Here is a 23,961-nt window from a genome sequence, read left to right on the forward strand (position 1 = left end):
GAGGAAGGCGGGGAAGGCTCCGCGTCCTCCTCGGAGCAGCACCGCCATCTGCAGGGACCCGGCCGCGGGCCCGGGGGGATTTTTGGACGAGGGGGGAAGCAAATCTGCGGAGCCGGGCTGGATAAAGCCATTTCACCTTTAATTGTAAGCAAAAAATCACTCTCACGCGGATTCTCCGACACCAGCAAATAAAATAAACTCTAACAAAAACAGAGAAAGTGAATCACTGTAGTCCAGTCCGAAAACAACCCATATTTATATATATATTTATAGATATGTCGTTTGTAGCAGTGAAAGGCAAGTATGGGCCAGTGAATTCCCGATAAATTACATTCTTTACATCCCAACAAGGTCTAGCGGCTGGAAAGTGGCTGGAAACAAAAACCGGGGAGCGTGGAGGGGTCGGGGGGTGCGGGGAGAGAGGGGTCCTGCCCAAAACGTGTGCCTGGAGAGGGGAAAGGGAAGGGAAGGTGCTGCCCGGTGCCGAGCCTTGTCCGGGAGGGGACAGGGACAGTGGCCAGCCCTGGAGAGCGGGCACGGTGCCCATCGAGCCGTGCCCTGCTCCAGTCCATCCGTGCCGGTTCCGTGGCCAAATCATCACTCCAGCGCCCTCCTGTGCCCTCCGGATCATTCCCCCAGTGCCCTCCTGTGCCCCCCAAATCATCACTCCAGTGCCCTCCAAATGATCGTCCCAGTGCCCCCCAAATCATCACTCAAGTGCTCTCCTGTGCCCCCAAAATCATCGCTCCTGTGCACCCCAAATCATCACCCCAGCGCCCCCCAAATCATTGCCCCAGTGCCCTACAAATCATCACCTCAGTGCCCCCAAAATCATCACCCCAGCGCCCTCCTGTGCACCCCAAATCATCGCTCTAGTGCTCTCCAAATCATCACTCCAGTGCTCTCCTGTGCCCCCCAAATCATCACCCCAGTGCCCCCAAATCATTGTTCCTGTGCCCCCCAAATCATCACCCCCTGCATCCCCCCCATCCACGGCTGGAGATGCCCCAGGGTCCCCCCCACCCCCTCTCTGCCACCCCCGGGGTGCCCCCCCTGCCCCTCTGCCCAGCCCGGAGCTGGGGGGGTTGGCAGTGTGTCCTTGGTTTCCCCTCTGCAGTTCCTGGCACAGGGGGGACCGGGGGGGACAGAGCTGGGGGGCTGCAGGGTGGGAGGGGGCGTTAAGCTGGGATTTGGGCCTGGCTTTGTTGGTCTGGCAGTGTGGGCTCTTCCCAAGCCTCGGGGTGGGCACAGGGGCACTTGGGGGGCACCTCGGGGTGGGAGATGGGGGCAGCAGAACCCCCCAGCACCACCTCAGCAGAGCCAGGGGGCTGAAAGCAGAGCCAGGCACATTCCCGGGGGGGTAAAAGAGGGGCACAAAGCCCAGAGACCCCCTCAACCGAACCGTGCCCACCATGGGGCAGGGGCTGCAGGTTCGATCTCCCCAAGCCCCTTCCCCCTGTGCCAGGCAGGTTGGAGCCCCCCATCTCCATCTCCCCATGCCAGGCAGGTTGGAGCCCCCCATCCCTTGTGCCAGGCAGGTTCGATGCCCCCATCTCCATCTCCCCATGCCAGGCAGGTTGGAGCCCCCCAGCCCCCTGTGCCAGGCAAGTTGGTACCTCCCCAGCCCCATCCATGGCAGGCAGGTTCGATGCCCCCATCTCCCCGTGCCAGGCAAGTTTGTGCCCCCCAGCTCCCCATGCCAGGCAGGTTCGATGTCCCCAGCCCCATCCATGGCAGGCAGGTTCGATGCCCCCATCTCCCCATGCCAGGCAGGTTCAATCCCCCCCATTCCCCCGTGCCAGGCAGGTTGGAGCCCCCCAATCCCCAACCCGTGCCAGGCAGGTTCAATCCCCCCCATTCCCCCATGCCAGGCAGGTTTGATGCCCCCTAAACCCCCAGGACTGAGGCGGGTGGCACAGATTTGGAGGGCGCAAATTTGTGGGGGCACAGATTTGGGGGGGCACAAATTTGGGGGGCTGGAGGAGAGCTGTGGGGGGGACCCCAATAAAAACCGGCTGGGGAGCCCTGAAGCGATTCCACGGTGCGACACGGACGGAGCTGGCCCGAGGAGGAGGAGGAGGGCTCAGAAGAGGAAGGCTTTCTTCTTCAGCTCGTTGCGCTTCCACAGCGCCAGCTTGCCGAACTCCTCCGGCGACATCTCGAACACCTTGAGGAAATCCTCGGGGGACAGGTGGCGCTGCAGGGGAGGGGACACGGGATGGTGACATGGATAAAGGATGGTGACACGGATAGAGGAGGGTGACACCGATAGAGGAGGGTGACGCATACAGAGGGGGGCTTGATACGGATAGAGGAGGGTGACACGGACAGGGGACGGTGACACGGACGGGGGGGTGATACGGATAGAGCATGGTGACACTGACAGACGATGGTGACACGGACAGGAGATGGTGACAGGGACAGGAGATGGTGACACGGACAGGGGATGGTCACATAGATAGAGGATGGTGACGTGGACAGGGGACGGTGACACCAACAGGGGACGGTGACACGGATAGATGTTGGTGACATGGACAGGGGACGGTTACACGGACAGAGGAGGGTGACACGGATAGAGGATGGTGACACAGGCAGAGGACGGTGACACGGACGGGGGACGGTGACGCACTCAGAGGATGGTGACACAGATAGAGCATGGTGACACGGACAGAGATTAGTGACATGGACGGGAGATGGTGACACAGATAGACGTTGGTGACAGGGATAGGGGATGGTGGCACAGACAGGGGACAGTGACACGGATAGAGGGTGGTGACACACCCGGAGGACGGTGACACGGACAGGTGATTGTGACATGGACAGAGGAGGGTGACACGGATTGAGCATGGTGACATGGATAGGGGACGGTGACATGGACAGAGGTTGGTGACACAGATAGGGGACGGTGACACGGACAGAGGACGGTGACACAGACAGGGGACAGTGACACGGACAGGGGATGGTGACACAGATAGGGGACAGTGACATGGACAGGGGACGGTGACATGGACAGGAGACGGTAACATGGATAGGCAACGGTGACACAGCTGGAGGATGGTGACACAGACAGGGGATGGTGACACCAATAGAGGTTGGTGACACAGACAGGGGGTGGTGACACTGAGAGGGGACGGTGACAGTCCCGGAACCCCCTGAGGGTGACAATGACACAGCCCCACCTCCAGCCTGGTCCTGTCCACGCCGGGCGGGAGCTTCACTCGGCCTCGGTTCGTCACCATCAGCATCTCGTAGGGGTAGATCTGCAAAAAGGGGGAGAGAAATGGGGGAGTTGGGTTTATGAACAAAGTGTGGGGCTGATAAAACCAGCACTGGGAGAGAAAAGAAACAATGGGAAGGATTCCACTGATTGATGAATGGAAAAAGAGATATTTGCTTTTATAAATAAACTGATTTTTTACAAGTAAACTGATTTTAGGTTTGCTGAGAAATGAAATTGGATATTCAAAGATGAAAGAAACAATGGGGAAGAAAACCCTCTAAATTCCATAAGAATTAAAAATGAAATGGGAGGGTTATACATTAGAGGGGAATCTTTGGGATCAGGTGTTCTGGGGAGTCTGAACCTCTCAGGTGGGGAAAAAATGGGGAAAACCCCCTAAATTCAGTAAGAACTAAAATATAAAAGGAGGGTTTTATACATTAGAAGGGAATCTTCAATATCAGGTGTTCTAGAGAGTCTGAACCTCTCAAGTATCTCACAAATGGGGAAAAGTCCCTAAATTCAATAAGAATTAAAAATTAAAAGGGAGGGTTATACATTAGAGGGGAATCTTTGGGATCAGGTGTATTGGGAGGTCTGAACCTCTCAAGTACCTCAGAAATGGGGAAAGAGAGAAGGGAAATGTGGCTGGAAATGGGGATTAAAAGGGAGGCTGCATCCTCCAAAACTTGGAGGGACCCCATGGCCTCTGCCTTGATTGGAATAAAGCCAAAGGACTCCTCTGTCTCCTTTTTGGACACGAACCTCTGGTGTTTGTGGGTTAATTTTCCTAACAGGGGGGACATGGGGCTGTGAGAGCCTCCCCTGACCCCATCCAAGCCCCTCCCAAGCCGCCCCAGCCCCACCCAAGACACTCCAAGACCCCCTGACCCCATCAAACATCCCCAGCCCCATCCAATCCCCCTGACCCCAACCCAAGCCCCCACTCAGCCCCATCCAGCACCCCCCCAATCCCATTTAAGCCCCGCTCACCTTCTGCTCCAGCATGCTGGGCAGGGAGTTCCCTCTGTCCATCCGCCCGCGCTGGCCGTTCTGGGGGGGCAAACCTGGGGTCAGCCCGGCCCCCACCCCAATTCCCCCCTCCTGAAGCCCGGGTGGGGGCTCCAGGTCTCCCTCCCCCTGCAGGGACCGTCCCGAGGTGGCCCCGGTGTCCCCTCCCCGCCCTTGTCACCGTTCCTGTGTCTCCGTGTCCGTGTCCAGGTGAGCTCTTACCTGCAGGGCTGCACAGAGAGAGGAGGGGGCTCAGCCCGGGGACCCCAACATTCTGCTGTGCCCCCGCATCCTGCTGAGCCAGGGCTTGTGGCACCCCTGCCAGTCCCTGGGACACCCCCACATCTCCAGGGACACACCCACATCTCCCAGGACATTCCAGCATCCCTCAGGACACCCCCACACTCTCAGGGACGCCCCCACATCCCCAAAACGCTCCGACATCTCCAGGACATTCCAGCATCCCTCAGGACACCCCCACATTCCCAGGACACCCCCACATCTCCAGGACGCCTCCACATCCCTCCACGACATTCCAGCATCCCTCAGGACACCCCCGCAGTCCCAGGGACACCCCCAAATTCCGGGAACATCCTCTGGGACACTTCCACATCTCCAAGACACCCCCACATTCCTGGGGACATTCCCCGGGACACCCCCACACTCCCAGGACACCTCCCCACTCCCAAAACCACCCCCACATCTTCAGGGACACCCCCAGATCCCCAGTGGCATCCCCTGGACACCCCCACATTCCCGGGGACAACCCCAGGACACTCCCAGATCCCCAGACTCCCAGAATCACCCCCAGATCTCCCAGAACACCCCCACATCACCAGGAACACCCCGAGGACATGCCCACACCTTCAGGACACCCCCACATCTCCCAGAGCACACCCACATTCTTGGGGACATTCCCAGGACACCCCCACATCTCCAGGGACACCCCCACATCCCCAAGAACATCCCCACATCACCAGGGACATCCCCAGGACACCCCCACATTGCAGGGGACATTCTCTGGGACACCCCCCCATCCCCAGGACACCCCCACACTACCCGGGATCACCCCCACATCCTCAGGGACACCCCCACACTCCCAGGGACACCCCCACATCCCCAAAACACTCCCACATCTCTGCAGGACGTTCCAGCATCCCTCCAGGACACCCCCACATCTTCCAGAGCACCCCCATATTCCTGGGAACATCACCTTGGACACCCCCACAGTGCCAGGATCACCCCCACATCACCAAGGACACCCCCAGACCCGCAGGGACACCTCCACATTTCCTAAAACACCCCCACATCACCAGGGACACCCCTACATCACCAAGGACACCCCCACATCACCAAGGACACCCTCGGACCCCCAGGGACATGCCCACATTCCCAGGGACACCCCCCGAATACCTCCACACCCCCAGGACACCCCCACACTCCCAGGAACACACTCACATTACCAGGGACACCCCCACATCTCCAGGGACACCCCAGGATCACCCCCACACTCCCAGGATCACCCCCACACCACCAGGGACACTCCCAGGTCCCCAGGATCACCCCCACAGGCTCAGGAACACCCCCAGGACACCCCAGATCCTCAGGACACCCCCAGGACACCCCCAGTCCCTGCCCCTCACCAGGGCTCCCCTTCTCGCTCCCCGCCGAGCCGAACTCTGCTGACTGCAGCTGTGGGGGACAGGGACAGACACAGGGACAGGGTCACAGGGGTGACCCCAACCCCTGAGCAGCCTGGGGTGACCCCGGCAGTGTTGGGGGGACAGGGACAGGGTCACACGGGTGACCCCAGCAGTGTTGGGGGGGGGCACAGGTGACACTCACCCGGGTGAGGGTGCTCCGGCCGGAGGCGGGGAGGGAGGAGCTCTTGGAGCTCGTGTGGAGGGCTGGGAGAGAGGCAGAGAGAGAGTCAGGGACATTTGGGGACAGCCAGGGACCGGCAGGGACCACCAGGGATGGGCAGGGACGGGCAGGGACATATAGGGACAGGCAGGAAGGGGCAGGGATCATCAGAGACATTTAGGGACAGACAGGGAGAGGCAGGGATTATTAGGGACCTTTAGGGATATTTAGGGACAGGCAGGGACAGACAGGGACCACCAGGGATGGGCAGGGACATTTAGGGACAAGCAGGAAGGGGCAGGGATCATCAGGGACATTTAGGGACAGGCAGGAAGGGGCAGGGACCATCAGGGACATATAGGGACAGACAGGGAGAGGCAGGGATTATTAGGGACCTTTAGGGATATTTAGGGACAGGCAGGGACAGACAGGGACCTTCGGGGACAGGCAGGGACCTTCAGGGACAGGCAGGAAGGGGCAGGGACCATCAGGGACATTTAGGGACAGACAGGGACAGGCAGGGACTATTAGGGATGGGCAGGGACAGGGAGGGACAGGCAGGAATCTTTAGGGACCTTTAGGGATGGACAGAGACAGTCAGGGACCTTCAGAGACGATCAGGGATGGGCAGGGACATTTAGGGACAGGCAGGGAGCTTTAGGGACATTGAGGGGCCAGGCAGGGATGGACACGGATGGACAGAGACCATCAGGGGAGGGCTGGGACTTTTAGGAACCTTTAGGGACATTTAGGGACAGGCAGGGACCATCAGGGATGGGCAGGGATAAGCAGGGGTACACGGTGCGATTAGGGATGTGCAGATGGGGTTTGGGAGGTGCAGGTGGGGTTTGGGATGTACAGGCAGGATTTGGGACGAACAGACAGGATTTGAGGTGTGCAGGCAGGATTTGGGGTGCAGAAGGGGGGTGCAGGCACCCAGAGATGAGGAGGGAAAGGGCCGGGGTTCAGAACCATCCCACTCACACGTGTGGAAAGGCGTCCGGTCCGGCAGCGAGCGAGTTTTCCTCCGGATCGGGAGCGACTTCTCCATCTCCTCCTTCAGGATCAGCTTCCCGAGGTTGGAGGTGACCTGGGAACCGAGGAACCCCCGTTGGGATCGGTGCCATCACCCCCAGCCCCCCAAAGCTGCCACCAAGGGACCCCTGTTGGGATTGGTTCCATCACACCCTCAGAGGTGCCACCAAGGGGCCCCCATTGGGATTGGTGCCATCACTCCCAGAGGTGCCACCAAGGGACCCCTGTTGGGATTGGTTCCATCACACCCTCAGAGGTGCCACCAAGGGACCCCTGTTGGGATTGGTTCCATCACACCCTCAGAGGTGCCACCAAGGGACCCCCGTTGGGATTGGTTCCATCACACCCTCAGAGGTGCCACCAAGGGACCCCCGTTGGGATTGGTTCCATCACACCCTCAGAGGTGCCACCAAGGGACCCCCATTGGGATTGGTGCCATCACTCCCAGAGGTGCCACCAAGGGACCCCTGTTGGGATTGGTTCCATCACACCCTCAGAGGTGCCACCAAGGGAACCCCATTGAGACATCCAATGCCAGCGCCCTCAGCCTCCCAAAGATGCCACCAAGGGACACCCATTGGGATTGGTGCCATCATCCCAAGCCCCCCAAAGATGCCACCAATGGACCCCTGTTGGGATCGGTGCCACCAAGGGACCCCTGTTGGGATCGGTGCCATCACCCCCAGCCCCTCAGAGGTGCCGCCCAGCCCTGACCTTGCTCAGCTCCTGCCTCTGGAGCTCCCGCAGGTTCTTCATCTCCTCGGTCAGATCCTCATCCTCCTCCTCGCCTCTCTTGGACGCCATCCGCCTCCTCCACTCCGTCTCTGCGGGAAAAGGGACAAAGGGACATTCCAGCCATTCCCAGCCCACCTGGGGTCTCCGGGAGGGAAGACCCCCCTGGTGCCACCTACCCACAACGGCCAGCGAGGGCGGGCAGGGCCAGTAGTCGGTCTCGATCTTGGCGGGCTGGTTGGGGTCTGGGGGCTGCGCCGCCGGGAATTTGGAGGATTCGATGATCAGGTCCTCGATGAGATGCTTCCCGTGGTGGGCGCTGGAATGGTGGTCTGGGGGCACAGTGGGGGTGAGGGGGCATCCCCGGGGTGCCCCATCCCGTGGGATGGACCCCCCTGCCCTCCCCACACTCACCTTTCTGCCGGTAGATCGGGGGCTTCTTGTAAATGTTGAGCTCTGTGGTGTCGGTCTCTGGGAGGAAAGGGGGATTTGGGGTCGGGAGTGGGAACTCGTGGGGTTGGGAATTTCTGGGGTTGGGAATGGGAACTCATGGGGTTGGGAGCTCATGGGGTTGGGAATTTATGGGATTGGGAACTGGAATTTGTGGGGTTGGGAGTGGGAGTTCAAGGGATTGGGAGTGGGAATTTATGGGATTGGGAATTCATGGGATTGGGAGCGGGAATTCTTTTATGGGGTTGGGAATTTATGGGATTGGGAACGGGAATTTGTGGGGTTGGGAGTGGGAGTTCAAGGGATTGGGAGTGGGAATTTATGGGATTGGGAATTCATGGGATTGGGAGCGGGAATTCTTTTATGGGATTGGGAACTCATGGGATTGGGAGTGGGAATTTATTGGGTTGGGATTGGGAGCTCATGGGGTTGGGAATGGGAGTTCATGGCATTGTTATTGGGAACTCTGGGGTTGGGATTGGGAACCCGTGGGGTTGGGAATGGGAGTTCATGAGATTGGGAACTCATGGGAATGGGAGTTCATGGGGTTGGGATTGGGAACTCTGGGGTTGGGGCTGGGAGCTCATGGAGTTTGGAATGGGAATTTACGGGGTTGGGAATGGGAGTGGGAATTTAAGGGGTTGGGAATGGGAGTTCATGAGATTGGGAGCTCACGGGGTTGAGAATGGGAGCTCATGGGGTAGGGAATGGGAGTTCATGGGATTGGGAATGGGAATTTATGGGGTTGGGAATGGGAGCTCAGGGAATTGGGAGCTCACGGGGTTGGGAACACATGGAATTGGGAGTGGGAGCTGATAGGGTTGGGAGTGGGAGTTCTTGGCATTGGGAATGGGAACTCATGGGCTTGGGAGTAGGAATTTATGAGGTGGGGAATGGGAGCTCATGGGATTGGGGGTGGCAACTCACTGGGTTGGGAGCTCCTGCGATTAGGAACAGGAATTTATGGGTTTAGGAACACATGGGATTGGGAATGAGAACTCATGAGGCTGGGAATGGGAACTCATGGGGTTGGGGGTAGGAATTTGTGAGGTGGGGAATGGGAGCTCATGGGATTGGGAGTGGGAACTCATGGGGTGAGGAGTGGGAACTCATGGGGTTGGGAGCTCATGGGACTAAGAATGGGAATTTATTGGTTTGGGAACACGTGGGATTGGGAATGAGAACTCATGAGGCTGGGAATGGGAACTCATGGGGTTGGAAGTGGGAGTTGGTGGGGTTGGGAATGGGAACTCATGCGATTAGGAATGGGAGTTTATGGGGCTGGGAACACATGGGGTTGGGAATGGGAGCTCATGGGATTGGGAAGAGGCTCCAGGGCAGCCTGGCTGCCTCGGGCAGTGCCGGGGTCCCGCTTTGGGGTGCCGGGGCGGTTCCGTTACCGGGGCGGTGGAAGTGCTGGACGCTGCTGCGGGTGGGCGCGGGGCCCTGGCGCGAGGGGGGCAGCGGGGTGCTGCTGGGGGGGCGGCTCTCCAGCCACTCCCGGATCACCTGCGGGAAACGGGATCGGGGTCAGAGACCCCCCCAGGTCAGCACCACCCCCTCCCCACACAGCAGGGCCAGCACTCACCTCTGGAGACGGAGGAGGAGACATGGATTTGGGAGACAGGGAGCGCTGCAGAAGCAAGGATTGAAGTAATATTAATTTATTTTAAAATTTATTTTAATTTCTTTAAAAATAATTATAAAATATAAAAATAATATAACTAATATAATATAATACAATATAATTAAATGTAATGTAATATAATACATTATATTATCATTTCTTTTTATAAACTATATATGTAATATAATGTAATATAATATAATAATATATAATATAATATAATGCAATATAATACATTATATTATAATTTATATTATAATTTATTGTGCAATATAACACATTATATTATACTTTATTTTTATAAATTATATAATGTAATATAATGTATTATAATATAATATAATAATATATATAATAAAATGTAATGTAATATAATACATTACATTTTAATTAATTTTATTAATTATATCATTTTATATATTGTATCATCAATATAATAAAATACAATGTAATTAAATGTAATATAATGTAATATAATACATGATATTATAATTTATTTTTATAAATTATAAATGTAATATAATGTAATATAATATAATAAAATAATATATAATAAAAGATAATGTAATACAATACATTGTTTTAATTAATTTTATTAATTATTTTAATTTATTTTTAATTATAATATATAAGAATAATATAATTAATATAATATAATACAATATAATGTAATAAAATATGATGTAATGTAATATAATGTAATGCAATGCAATACAATATAATACAATACAACATAAATTATATAATGAATTAATATAGTATTAAATATATTAAATATTATAATTATAGAGTATTATTTTATTTATTATAAAATCTTATTACTTTATTTCTAATTTCTTTTAAATTTTATTTTATTTTTATTTATTTTATTTTAATTAATTTCCATTTAATTTTTATTTATTTTTAATTACTTTTAATGAATTTCACGGTTTTAACTGAACCTTAAGAACTTTAACAACCTTCATGAACTGTTACGAATTACAATGAATTTTAATCAATGTCAGCTATTTTTCTGCTGGAATTTTTTCCTGTTATTCTAGAATTCTAATCCATCATGTTGATTCTTCTTTCCAGGTGCGATTTTCCCAAAAACCCCCGGGAATTCCCGCTCACCTCCCGGCTGCGGGGCAGCTCCACGTGCTCCATCAGTGAGTAGGTGAAGTGGGGCTCGTAGATCATCAGGTCAGGGCGTTCGATGTCCAGGATGGCTTTGTCCTTGGGGATGGCAGCCAGGTCCTTGTAGCCCAGCACCTCGTTGTCCATTTTGGCCTGGAATGAAGGGAAAACGCCTTAATTTGGGGTGCAGAAAGGAGACTTTGGGAATTTAGGGAATTTTTTGTAAGGTACTTGTAGCTCATGGGATTGGGAATGGATACTCATGGGATTGTGAATAATGGGATTGTAGCCCAGAACCTTGTCGTCCATTTTGGCCTGGAATGAAGGGAAAGCACCTTGATTTGGGGTGCAGAAAGGAGATTTTGGGGAATTTAGGGAATTTTTCGTAAGGTACTTGGAGTTCATGAGATTGGGAGCTCATGGGATTGTGAATAATGGGACTGTAGCCCAGGACCTCATTGTCCATTTTGGCCTGGAATGAAAAGAAAACGCCTTAATTTGGGGTGCAGAAAGGAGATTTTGGGGAATTTAGGGAATTTTTCGTAAGGTACTTGGAGCTCATGGGATTGGGAGCTCATGGGATTGTGAATAATGGGATTGTAGCCCAGAACCTCGTTGTCCATTTTGGCCTGGAAAGAAGGGAAAACACCTTGATTCAGGGTGCAGAAGTGAATTTTTGGGAAATTTAGGGAGTTTTTTATAAGGTCCTTGTAGCACAGAACCTCGTTGTCCATTTTGGCCTGGAATGAAGGGAAAATGCCTTCATTTGGGGTGCAGAAGGGAATTTTTTGGACTTTTTTACAAGGTCCTTGTACCCCAGGACCTTGTCATCCATTTTGGCCTGGAACGAAGGGAAAATGCCTTAATTTGGGGTGCAAAAAGGAGATTTTGGGGAATTTAGGGAATTTTTTGTAAGGTACTTGGAGCTCATGGGATTGGGAGCTCATGGGATTGTGAATAATGGGATTGTAGCCCAGGACCTCATTGTCCATTTTGGCCTGGAATGAAAAGAAAATGCCTTCATTTGGGGTGCAGAAAGGAGATTTTGGGAAATTTAGGGAGTTTTTTATAAGGTCCTTGTACCCCAGGACCTCGTTGTCCATTTTGGCCTAGAAAGAAGGGAAAGCACCTTGATTTGGGGTGCAGAAGTGAATTTTTGGGAAATTTAGGGAAATTTCCCTAAATTTAGGGAATTTTCACAAGGTCCTTGAGAGCTCATGGGGTTGGGCGTTAATGGGAATGGGAGTCCATGGGATTTGGAAGCATGGGATTGTAGCCCAGGACCCCATTGTCCATTTTGGGAATTTTTGGGAAATTTAGGGAGTTCTTTATGAGGTCCTTGTACTCCAAGGCCTCGTTGTCCCTTTTGGCCTGGAATGAAGGGAAAACGCCTTCATTTGGGGTTCAGAAGGGAACTTTTTGGGAAATTTAGGATTCACACCCTCCAAGGCCGTGCTGGGGGGAATGGGGATGGTTTTGGGGGTCCCATCCCGACCGCGGGGATTTAGGGGTGAGGTGGGAAGGTGGGAACTGCTCCTTACCACGATGCTGGAGGGAGAGCCGGGAACGCTGGATCCGCGGGAAGAGCAGACGCTCCCAGGGGAGGTCAGAGGCTGCTGGATGGAAAATGGGGAGGGGGTTCAGCCCAGGAAGGGGCTCAGGGGGGATTGGGGACACCCCTGTGTCAGAATTCGGGACATCTGTCTGTCTGTCCTTGCTCAAACCCCTGCCAGGGGGCTCAGAGACCCTGGCACAGAGCCCAAGACCCCCGTGGTTTTGATTTTAACCCATGGAAAAAAATTATCAACCTTATATGAGGATCTGCAAGCCACGAAAGTTTAAGTAGAATGATAATGAATTTATCATGGCGTGAAAAAATTGATTTTTTGGGGTTTTTAAAATGGGGGCTCAGAGACCCTGGCACAGAGCCCAAGACCCCTGTGCCTTTGATTTAGCCCTTGGAAAAAACAATTACCAAGAATTACAAGTCAAAAGAGTCAAAAGAAAAAAACAATGATAAAGAATTACAGGTCAAAAGAGTTTAAGTGGAATAATAGTTAGTTTGTCACGGGGTGGAAAATAGATTTTTTGGGGGTTTTTAAAATGGGGGCTCAGAGACCCTGGCACAGAGCTCAAGAGACCTGAGATTTTGATTTTAATCCATGAAAAAAATTTACCAACTTTATATGAAGACCTGCAAGCCACAAAATTCTAAGTGGAATAATAGTTTGTCATAGGGTGAAAAATTTGATTTTTGGGGATTTTTAGAGTGGGGGCTCAGAGACCCTGGCACAGAGCTCAAGAGACCTGAGATTTTGATTTTAATCCATGGAAAAAAATTACCAATTTTATATGAAGACCTGCAAGCTATGACAGTTTAAGTAGAATGATAGTGAATTTATCATGGGGTGAAAAATCGATTTTTTGGGTTTTTAGAATGGGGGTTCAGGGGGCAAGATGGAGGGATCTGGGTGTGTCCAGCCTTTCTCCTTCTTCTTCTCCATCTCCTGCTGTGATGGTGGCACTTTGGGATTGGTTTAGAGTAGAAGCTCACTGTCTAACATAGGTGATAGGTGTTGAAAAATTATTGTAAATGCCGTACACGTAGTTTTTAGTATAAAAAGATAACTGAGGGTGTCAGAGTGCTTCTGTCTGTCCTGCTGAATGAAACTTGGCTGGACAGGAGAAAGACTTTTATAGATAAAATACACTAAGCAACATTGAGAATGAAGATAGAACAGTTCTGACTCCTTTTTTGACTGCTGGGCTGGGAAAAGAGACTTTAACAAATCTCGGGGTCACTGTGGGAAGCAGAGATCCCGATCCCCCCGTGCCCCCGTGTGCCACAGACATCTTTTATGGAAAATCCTTTCCTTAGGATTTTTCCTCCTGAGAAGCTGAGAGGCCTCAGGAACAAAATGCAAACAATGGTTATCTGCTGCTGTGGAATGCAACAGGTGCATCTGTGATTGGTCTCATGTGGTTGTTTCTAATTAATGGCCAATCACAGCCCAGCTAGCTTAGACAGAGAGCCGAGCCACAAACCTTTCTTATCATTCTTTTCTATCCTATTCTTAGCCAGCCTTCTGATGAAACCTTTTCTTCTATTCTTTTAGTATCGTTTTAATGCAATATATATCATAAAATGATAAATCAAGCCTTCTGGAATGCAACAGGGGGATCTGTGATTGGTTTCATGTTGGTTGTTTCTAATCAATGGCCAATCGCAGTCAGCTGGCTCGGACTGTCCGAGCCACAAACCTTTGTTATCATTCCTTCCTATTCTATTCTTAGCCAGCCTTCCGATGAAATCCTTTACTTCTGTTCTTTTAGTATCGTTTTAATGTAATATATATCATAAAATAATAAATCAAGCCTTCTGAAACACGGAGTCAGATCCTCGTCTCTCCCCCCATCCTCAGATGGGCACGGGCACACCCGCGGGTCCCAGATTCCTGGGGATGGCATTTCTGGTGGGCACGGGCAGGGAGGGACAGAGCTGGGAGGTGACAGCGCTGGGCCAGGACGCGCTGCCGCTAGATGGGGCTGCCAGGCTGGGCTGGAGAGGAGGAGGAGGAGGAGGAGGAAGGCAGGGCCCTGCTCACAGCAGCACAGGACTGCCCATGCCTTTGGCACCAGCCCCGTGTGCGTGCGGGGCTCCCCCTTCTCCAGCACCCTGCCAGGACCCCCCGCACCCTTTATTGGATCTCCAGAACTTTCTCTGTACCCCCAGCACCCTCCCAGACCCCCAACACCCTTTATTGGACCCCCAGAACCTTCTCTGAACCCCTAGCGCCCCTGTTCTGTACCCCCAGCACTCTCTGTACCCCCAATATCCTTTCTTGGGCTCCCAGCGCCCTGCCAGCACCCCCAGCACCCCGTTCTCTACCCCAGCACCTTTCCTGGACCCCCCAACGCCCTTTATTGAACCTCCAGAACCTTCTCGGGACCCCCAGCACCTCCAGCACCCTCCCGGACCCCAGCAATTTTCCCGAACCCCCAAAAGCTTCTCTGTACCCCCCAACACCCTGCCAGGACCCACAGCACCTTCCCAGACCCAGCCCTTTTCCCAGACCCCCAACACCCTGCCTGGACCCCCAGAACCTTCTCTGGAGCCCCAGCACCCCGTTCTGCACCCCCAGAACTTTCCCCACATGCCCAACACTTTCTCTGTACCCCCAATATCCTTTCATGGACCCCTAGAACCTTTCCGGGAGCCCCAGAACCTTCTCTGGACCCCCAGCACCCCGTTCTCTACCCCAGCACCTTCCCCTGACCCCCAGCACCTTTCCTGAAGCCCAGAACCTTCACTGGACCCCCAGAACCCTGTTCTGAACCCCCAGACCCTCCTTGAGCCCCAGAACCCTCCTTGGACCCCCAATACCTTCCCGTTACCCCAAAACCCTTCTTGGACCCCCAGAACCCTGTTCTGAACCCCCAGAACCCTGCTTGGACCCCCAATACCTTCCCATTACCCCAAAGCCCTTGTCGGACCCCCAGAACACTGTTCTGGACCCCCAACACCCTGCTTGGACCCCCAAGGCCTTCTCTGGAGCCTCAAGACCCTCCTGGAATCCCCAAGACCTCCTCAGTCCCCCAAGATTCTCCTCGGACCCTCAGAACCCTATTCTGTACCCCCAAGACCCTCCTCGGACCCCAAACACCCTCCCTGGACCCCAAACATCCTTCTTGGACCAGTAAGACCTTCCCAGACCCCCAAGACCCTCCCTGGACCCCCAGAACCCCGTTCAGGACTCCCTTTACTCTCTTAGGAACCCCAAGACCTTTCTTGGACCTCCAAGACCCTCCTGGGACCCCAAACATGCTCCTGGGACCCCCAAGACCCTCCATCGACCCCAAAACCCTGTTCTGGTCCCCAAACACCCTCCTTGGACCCCCAAGATCTTCCCAGTCCCCCAAGACCCTCCCTGGACCCCCAGAACCCTCTTCAGGACCCCCTTTAGCCTCCTTGGAACCCCAAGACCTTTCTTGGATCCCCAAGACCCTCCTGGGACCCCAAACATCCTCCTGGGACCCCCCCAGAACTCTGTTCTGGACCCCCAAGACCTTCCCAGTCCCCCTTTACCCTCCCTGTACCCCCAAACCCGTCCCCCCCGTCCCCCCCCGGTACCTTCTGCAGTCTTTCCATTCAGCCGCGGGCTGGGGCTGTGTCAGTCACAGGCTCCTGTGGGCACAGAGGGCACGGGGCACTGCCAGGGTGGGCACAGAGACCCCCGGGGCTTTGGGCACTGCCAGGGTGGGCACAGAGGGCACGGGGGTTTGGGCACTGCCAGGGTGGGCACAGAGGGCACGGGGCACTGCCAGGGTGGGCACAGAGACCCCCGGGACTTTGGGCACTGCCAGGGTGGGCACAGAGACCCCCGGGGCTTTGGGCACTGCCAGGGTGGGCACAGAGGGCACGGGGGTTTGGGCACTGCCAGGGTGGGGTCGCACATCCCACCGCTCTCCTGGCACGGACTGAGCCCTGCAGGACCCACAGCAGACACGGGGGTGGCACGGCCCCCGTGCCAAATGAGGATGGCACAGCCCCACAGTGGGCACAGGGGTGACACAGCCCCAGTGCCAAACGAGGGTGGCATGGGGGTGGCACGGCCCCGGTGACAAATGAGGGTGGCATATCCCCAGTGCCAAATGGGGGTGGCACATCCCCACAGCGGGCACGGGGGTGGCACGCCGACGGCACAGGGATGGCACAGCCCCAGTGCCAGACGAGGGTGGCACTGCCCCAGTGCTGGCAGCAGGACAGGCCTGCCAGGAGGTGCCACTGTCCTCCACGCAGGGCACAGACAGGGGACGGTGAGGGGGACATGAAGGGGAACAGATGAGAGGACAGGGACAAGCAGGGGACACCAAGGGACAAGCAGGACACAGGTAAGGGACAGGCAGGGGGACAGGGGACAGGGACAGGAAGGGGACAGAGACAGGCAGGTGAGGGACAGGATGGGGACAAGCAGGGACAGGCAGGGGGACAGACAGGGGATAGGGAGGGGACAGACAGGGACAGGCAGGGGGACAGGCAGGGGACAGGGAAGGGACAAGCAGGGCACAGGGGAGGGACAGGGAGAGGCAGGGCAGAGGCAGAGCACAGTGCCAGGCAGGGGACAGGGATGGGACAGGGCACAGTGACAAGCAGGGGACAGTGACAGGAGGGGACAGTGCCAGGCAGGGGACAGGTGAGGGAAGAGGAGGGGACAGGGAGGGGGACAGGAAGGGGACAGGGAGGGGGACAGGGACAGGCAGGGGACACCAAGGAACAGGCAGGGCACAGGTAAGGGACAGGTGAGGGACAGGAGGGGAACAGTGAAGGGAGGGGACAGGAGAGGGACAGGCAGGGGACAGGGACAGGCAGGGACAAGCAGGGACAGGCAGGGCAGAGGCAGGACACAGTGACAGGCACGGGACAGTGACAGACAGGGCACAGTGACAGGAGGGGACAGTGACAGGAGGGGACCCGCACTCACCGCTGCCTCCGTGGCTCCGCATCCCCCTGGGCGCTGGGGCTCGGCCGTTCCCCCTGCAGGGAGAGCGCAGCGGTGCCGCTGAGCGGGTGCCAGCCCTGCCCCTGTCCCCACGCTGTCCCCACGCTGTCCCCGTGCCCGCCGCGTGTCCCTGCCCGCCCGTGCTGACGGTGTCGCCCTTTTGTCCCTTGCGCGGCCTCCAGAAGCCTCCCCGGGCACGGGACGGGCCCGGCCGCGCTGCGGGGCCACAAAGGCGCTCACAAAGGGGAAAATTCCCCATTCTCCGCCAAATTCTCCTTTCAGGAGGGACGGAGTTGGAAACAGCTCGTGCGACAGTGACAGCGACAGCAGCCCGGGCAGGGCACGGGGGTGGCACCGCCTTTGGGGACACCAAGCCCGATGTCCCCAAGCGCAGATCGCGGGGATGCAGCGGGAGCATCCCCGAGCTGCCGGAGCCCTCCCTGGGGACCCCCCGCCACAAAGACCCCCCCAGAGCCGACCCTGGAATGGGATTTGAGGCGCTGACCCCATGCCCAGCCCCGGGAGCGGTGGCATGGGCAGTGCCAGAGCGGCACAAGGGCGGCATTGTCCGCTTGGGCACAGCCCTGAGCTCACAATTTCCAGCCAGGCTCGCCCCCCGCCCCCGGTGGCGCTGCGGGGACACGGGAGGGACGCGGCGACACCGGAGGGACGCGGGGACAGCGAGCGAATAGAGGCGATGGCGGAGAACGAAAAGGAAAACAAACCCGATTCGGGCGAGCGGAGAGACGCCACAAAACTGGCGACAGGTGCCAGGCCCGCAGTGCCACCTCGGCCACCACGGTGCCCCCCCCCCCCCCCCGTGTCCCCAGAGCGCGGGGACAGCTTATCAGGAGCGGGCAGGAGCCACCGCCCCGCGCTCCCCATGGCAACGAGCCCCGATGGAACCGCGCCTGGCCCGAGATAAGCGCGGTTGTTTTGGGATTTTCCCGGCCAGGAGGGCTCCGGGGAGCGGGGACAGGAGGGGGGGACAAGCAGCGTGTCCCCCCCTGTCAGGGAGGCGCTGAGGGGACCGAAAGGAGCCGGGCAGGGAGCGTGGGAAGGGAGAGAGGGAGGAAGGAAGGAAGGAAGGAAGGATGGATGGATGGATGGATGGACAGACGGACAGGACGCGTGCGGGCGGGGCTCGCAGCGATGGAGGGGCGCCGGTGCCCCCCCCGAGAGCGGAGCCGGGGCTGCGCTGCCGCGGGAAGAGCTCGGTTCCCTCCTCCCCACCCCGAGGAAATCCGGATTTGACTTTTCGCAGCCGCCAAAGCCATCAGCGCCCGGCGCCGCGCCAGGAACCAGGCCCTGAGAACCCCCAGGGGACCCCCGGCCTTCCTCCATCGCCCTCCTCCTCCTCCTCACCCTCCCGAGTATCACCGAGCGCCCGAATCGCGGCGCGGCTGTCACGGCTCGCAGCCAGCAGCGACACGGGGGGGACATTCGGGGTCACAAGTTCCCTGAACAGACGGATCCCGCCAGCCCTGGAGCGGCGTCCGGCGCTTCCCAGCCCTCCTCATCCTCCTCCTCCTCCTCCCAGCAAAGCTCCAAACAAACAGCGCAGCGAGGCCCGGAGCATCCTCCGCGCTCACCGGGGAAACTGAGGCACGGCCACCACACGCGGGGCCCCAGCGGCAACCTGAGCGCGACAGCGACAGCGGCCCAGCGACCCGCGCCCCGCCGGTGTCCGGTTCCTCCCTTGTCCTGTTTCTGTCCCCGGCCATCGCTGCCGTGTCACTGCCCGCCACCTCGGTGGCCTCCAAAGCCACCAAATGCCACCAGCTGCCACCCCCGGGCGTTTTTCCATCCCTGCCTCAGTTTCCCCGCATGGATGGGAACGGGAGGGGAAAGGGGGGGGGGGTATCAACAGCCCGCCCACCCCATCCCGGAGCGGATGGAGATGAAGGAGGAATTTCCACCTCCTCGCTTCCTCCCATCCGCGGAATCTGGGCCAGCGCAGCTTCCCCCGGCCCTGCCCTGCAGGTTTAGAGAGGGGGAGACGCGGCCTGAACCCCAAAATTCTCGGCGATGAGAATTTTGCTCTTTGCTCGGCCCCCCTGTCCCGATGGCCACCCCACAGCCCCGCTCTGGGCCGCGCCTCACGTGGCTCCTAATCCGGGATTAGAGTGGGATTAGCCTGCTCATCCCGCACGCGGAGGGACCCGCTGGGGATGTGTGAGGAGGCCGCGCCCTCCGCGCCTCCCCCTGAGGGTTTGGGGGAGCCCCCGCACCCCAAAAAACCCCCCCAGGATCTGCCAGCCCTGGGTGAGGCACACCCAGCGTTGGGTACCCCGGGATTGGGGGTCTGGGGTCACCCGGGGGGGGGGGGGTCACACCTGACAGGACACCCAGGAGGTGCCCGGGGGTCCCAAAGTGGCCCTGGAACGATCCCAGCCTGGCACCCACAGCCAGGAGCTGAACCCCCCTTTGGCTCCATCCACGGCCAAGAGATTAGGGGGGACGCCCCAAATTTGCACCCTAAATTCTGCCCCTAAATCCCCTCCCGATGCTGCGTGGGGTGGGGAAATAGGAATTTATTCTGCCTCTAAATCCACCCCCCATGCTCCACTAAATGGGAATTTATTCTGCCCCTAAATCCCCCCACGATGCTCCGTGGCAGTGGGGAAATGAGAATTTATTTTGCCTCTCAATCACCCCCCGATGCTCCATGGTGGTGCAGAAATGGGAATTTGTTCTGCCCCTAAATCCACCCCCGATGCTCCACTAAATGGGAATTTATTCTGCCCCTGAATTCCCCCACAGTGCTACATGGCAGTGGGGAAATGGGAATTTATTCTGCCCCCTAAATCCCTCACTAATGCTCCACTAAATGGGAATTTGGCCCCTCCGGGCTCTGCCAGGGGGGTTGGGGCACCCCAAAATTCCGCGTCCACCACGGCCAGGGAGCATCGAACCCTTCACGGATTTGGGTTTGGGGGGTTCCCCCCCAGCAGCAGCAGCAGCAACGCTGAGACCCCACAAATCCCCAAATTCCCTGCTCAGGTGGGGCTGGGCAGGGCTGGGCGGTCTCGGCCTCGTCCCTCGGCGATGTCCCCGCGGAGGGGACACGGGGGTGGCCCGGGGGGGCTCGGGGAGGGGTCCCCGCGTTCCTCCCCCAGCGATGGGGACAAGGTGGGGACAAAACGTGGGGGGGAAAAAAGCGACGGGAAAAACGGAGAGCGGCCTCCACCACCCGGCCCCCCCCGGCACCCTCCGTGTCCCCACAGCGTCCCCAGCGTGTCCCCGTCCCCGCCGAGCCGCTCACTCACCCGAGGCCGCGCTCACCGCATCCCTGCGGGCCGATGCTCGCACCCAGCCCCCGATCACGCGTGGGCTCCCGCGGGGGCTGCGGCGCATCCAGAGCCGTGAGAGCGGCAGAACGGGCGGGAGAACGGCGGGACGAGCCTATCACCCCCCGGCAGCCCGGCCCCGCCGCCGATAACCGCGCGGGGCGTGCGGGGGAGGCCGCGTGGGGCGTGGGAGGGTGCGGGAGTGCGCGGCCGCCCGGGGAGGGGGTGGCGGTGGCCGCGTGGGTGCCGCGCTCGCCTCTCCCCGGCTCGCTGCTGGCTCAGTCCCTTTCCCAACAAGAGGAGAATTAGCCGGCATCATGACGAAGCAGTATTGGCTGCCGCTCCTCCCGCTTTCCCCGGCACAAAGAGGGAGGAAAACAGCGATAACCCGGCCTGGCAGGGGAATGACCCAGCCCTGGCACCCCCCGACCCCCGCTGGGCACGGGGCGCGGCCGCCCCCGCTCCCCCCGCTGGGATTTTGGGGGGATTTGGGTACCCCCAGCACCGCACGGGGCTGCGGCAGCGTGGGGAGGGGGGGGGGGGGGACGGAACATCCCCCTCAATGAGACCCCCAGGATGGGTCTGGGGGCGCTGCGCCCACCCCTGGCTGTTCCAGGAGGGGAAATCCAGCGGGAATTTCCATCCGCGGCACCGGCGCAGGTTGGGAAGTGCCGGGAATCTGCCACAAGCGAGCGCCGGGCTCTGGAGGGGAGAGCTGAACCCCAAAACCCCAATTTCCCCCAAACCCTGGGGGTCGCGGTACTGCTCAGGGCAGGGCACGGGGTCTGCGGCCGCCTCCATCCCTCCGGGGCCGCTCGGATCGCGGTCCCGGCACCCCGGGATGGGGCTCGGGAGCGGAGCCGCGGCCGGAGGCGCCGGGGGCGGCGGGGCTGCGTTGGTGCCGCAGCGCCGGGAGCCGGAGTCTATTCCCGGCTCTGTGTGGGAGCGCTGCCTGGTGACAGCGGCAGCAGCGCCCGTTCGGGGGCTCCTCCTCGCTGCCTCAGTTTCCCCGCACCCCGCTAAGGAAAGCGCTGCTGGACCCCCCCAAGATGGACACGCAGGGCCTGGGGTGTGTCCGGGGTGCGCAGCTGGGAGGAAGCACACCCAGGGCTGCACATCTGGGGGGATGCAGGCCCAGCAGTGAACATCTGGCGGGGATACAGCCCCAGGGGGATGCACACGCTCGTCCTTCAGAGCCAGGAGCATCCCCGGTGCTGGCTCCGCCGTCCCCCCATGCCCGGGGGGCTCCCCCGGCCCCCGCCGCCCCCCGGGGCCGTGCCCGTGAATCATCGGGGCCGCGGCCGCCTCGCCGCCGCCACTAACCCAGTTTCTCAAGCATGAAGACGATCGCAGCGGCTGCTCGGCGGCTGCCACCTGCGCCCGGGGGCTGCTCCGACTCCTGACCCGGCCGCGGCACCGACGCGCCGGGGGGGAGTTTGGGGGCGCCCCGATCCCGCTCCGACCCACAACGCGCGGTGTTTCATGCACGCACTCAAAGCGAGTGCGGACCGCGCTGGGTCAGGCGGGAGGATGCGCGGGGGGTGCGGGGTGGGGTGCGGGGGTCAGGCCGTACCTTCAGGGGAGCCCATGGCCCGCAGGCAGCGCTGCCCGTCCGCCGGGAGCCATCCCCGCGCCGAGCAGCCCTCCCGCCCCTGCGCCGCACGCGCGTTACCACAGCGACCGCCCCCCGCCCGCCGCCGCACCGGGAGCGGCACCGGGAGCGGCAACCGGGAGAGGCGGGAGCGGCACCGGGGGCAGGAGAGGCCCCGGGGCTCGGCCACGGATGGAGGAGGTGCAAGAGAGTCCTGGGCATTGAGAGAGGGGTGAGGGAGGTGCAGGAGCATCCTGTGGACTCAGAGAGGGATGGAGGAGGTGCAGAACCATCCCCTGGACACACACAGGGATGGAGGAGGTGCAGGAACATCCTTCAGCCTCACTGAGGAACGGAAGAGGTGCAGGACACCCTTGGGAACACCCTGAGGGATGGAAGGAGTGCAGGACAATCCTCTGGCCTTGCCAGGTGATGGAACAGGTGCAGGAGCATCCTTCAGCCTCACTGAGGGATGAGGGAGTACAGGACAATCCTCTGGATTCAGAGAGGGATGAAGGAGGTGCAGGAGAATCCTGGGGGACAAAAAAGGATGGAGGGAGAGCAGGACAACCCTCTAGCCTTGCCAGGTGATGAAGGAGGTGCAGGAGCATCCTTCAGCCTCGCTGAGGGATGGAGAATGCGCAGGATAAGCCCCTGGACACACACAGGGATGAAGGAGGTGCAGGAGCATCCTTTGGCTTCACTGAGACATGGAGGAGGTGCAGGACAATCCTGTGGACACACAGAGATATGGAAGGAGTGCAGGAGAGTCCTGTGGATTCAGAGAGGGATGGAGGAAGGGCAGGAGCATCCTTTGGCCTCACCGAGTGATGGAGAGTTTGCAGGACAGTCCTCTGGACACTCAGAGAAATGGAAGGAGTGTGGGACAATCCTGTGGATTTAGTGAGACATGGAGGAGGTGCAGGACAGCCCTCCAGCCTTGCCAGGTGATGGAGGAGGTGCAGGAGCATCCTTCAGCCTCGCTGAGGGATGACGGAGTGCAGGACAATCCTGGGGACACACAGAAGGATAGAGGGAGTGCAGGACAGTCCTGTGGATTTAGAGAGGGATGGAGGAGGTGCAGAACAATCCCCTGGACACACACAGGGATGGAGGAGATACAAGAAGATCCTTCACCCTCACTGAGGAATGGAAGAGGTGCAGGACAATGCTGTGGACACACAGAGGGATGGAAAAAGTGCAGGACAACCCTCTGGCCTTGCCAGGTGTTGAAGGAGGTGCAGGAACATCCTTCAGCCTCGCTGAGGGATAGAGAATGCGCAGGACAATCCTCTGGATTTTGTGAGGGATGGGGGATGTGCAGGAGCATCCTTCAGCCTCAGTGAGAGATGGAGGAGGTGCAGGACAATCCTGTGGATTGAGAGAGGGCTGGAGGAGGTGCAGAGGGATCCTGTGGATTGAGAGAGGGATGAGGGAGTCCAGGACAATCCTGGGAACACACAGAGGGATGGAGGGAGTGCAAGACAATCCCCTGGACACACACAGGGATGGAGGAGGTGCAGGAC

At 57.8% G+C, this 23,961-nt stretch overlaps 2 protein-coding genes across 3 annotated transcripts in view; one reads left to right on the top strand and one right to left on the bottom strand.

Annotated features, from left to right (window-relative positions):
* The window catches only part of PBDC1 (polysaccharide biosynthesis domain containing 1), a 94,515-nt gene that overhangs the window by 57,321 nt on the left and 13,233 nt on the right, over positions 1-23,961 (top strand). The window lies entirely within an intron of this gene.
* DMTN (dematin actin binding protein) lies at positions 1,935-22,503 on the bottom strand. Of its 2 annotated transcripts, XM_054294646.1 has the most exons (17): positions 22,418-22,503; positions 17,537-17,589; positions 16,186-16,239; positions 12,596-12,670; positions 11,052-11,207; positions 9,900-9,944; positions 9,712-9,820; positions 8,276-8,332; positions 8,041-8,193; positions 7,844-7,953; positions 7,079-7,184; positions 6,077-6,138; positions 5,875-5,923; positions 4,454-4,461; positions 4,214-4,273; positions 3,180-3,260; positions 1,935-2,197 (listed from the first exon to the last, which is right to left on the bottom strand). In XM_054294646.1, exons 3-17 carry the CDS (start codon positions 16,201-16,203, stop codon positions 2,084-2,086), a joined length of 1,203 nt encoding a protein of 400 aa, XP_054150621.1. In that variant the 5' UTR covers positions 16,204-16,239; positions 17,537-17,589; positions 22,418-22,503; the 3' UTR covers positions 1,935-2,083. The 2 variants fall into 2 exon arrangements, with proteins under 2 accessions (XP_054150621.1, XP_054150620.1); XM_054294645.1 differs by lacking the exons at positions 1,935-2,197; positions 3,180-3,260; positions 4,214-4,273 and having other exon boundaries at positions 4,400-4,461; positions 12,596-12,667.

Source organism: Melozone crissalis, unplaced genomic scaffold, assembly GCF_028551555.1.
Source record: "Melozone crissalis strain CALT ecotype California unplaced genomic scaffold, PUWL_Pcris_2 ptg000295l_1, whole genome shotgun sequence".
NCBI classification, from domain to species: Eukaryota; Metazoa; Chordata; class Aves; order Passeriformes; family Passerellidae; genus Melozone; species Melozone crissalis.

Bases quoted from the DNA above. Each gene is read 5' to 3' on its own strand.
- DMTN (XM_054294646.1), bottom strand. The intron at 11,208-12,595 runs GTAAGGAGCAGT...CCTTCATTCCAG, and splicing joins GCTCTCCCTCCAGCATCGTG to GCCAAAATGGACAACGAGGT. The intron at 9,945-11,051 runs GTGAGCGGGAAT...TTGCTTCTGCAG, and splicing joins AGCTGCCCCGCAGCCGGGAG to CGCTCCCTGTCTCCCAAATC.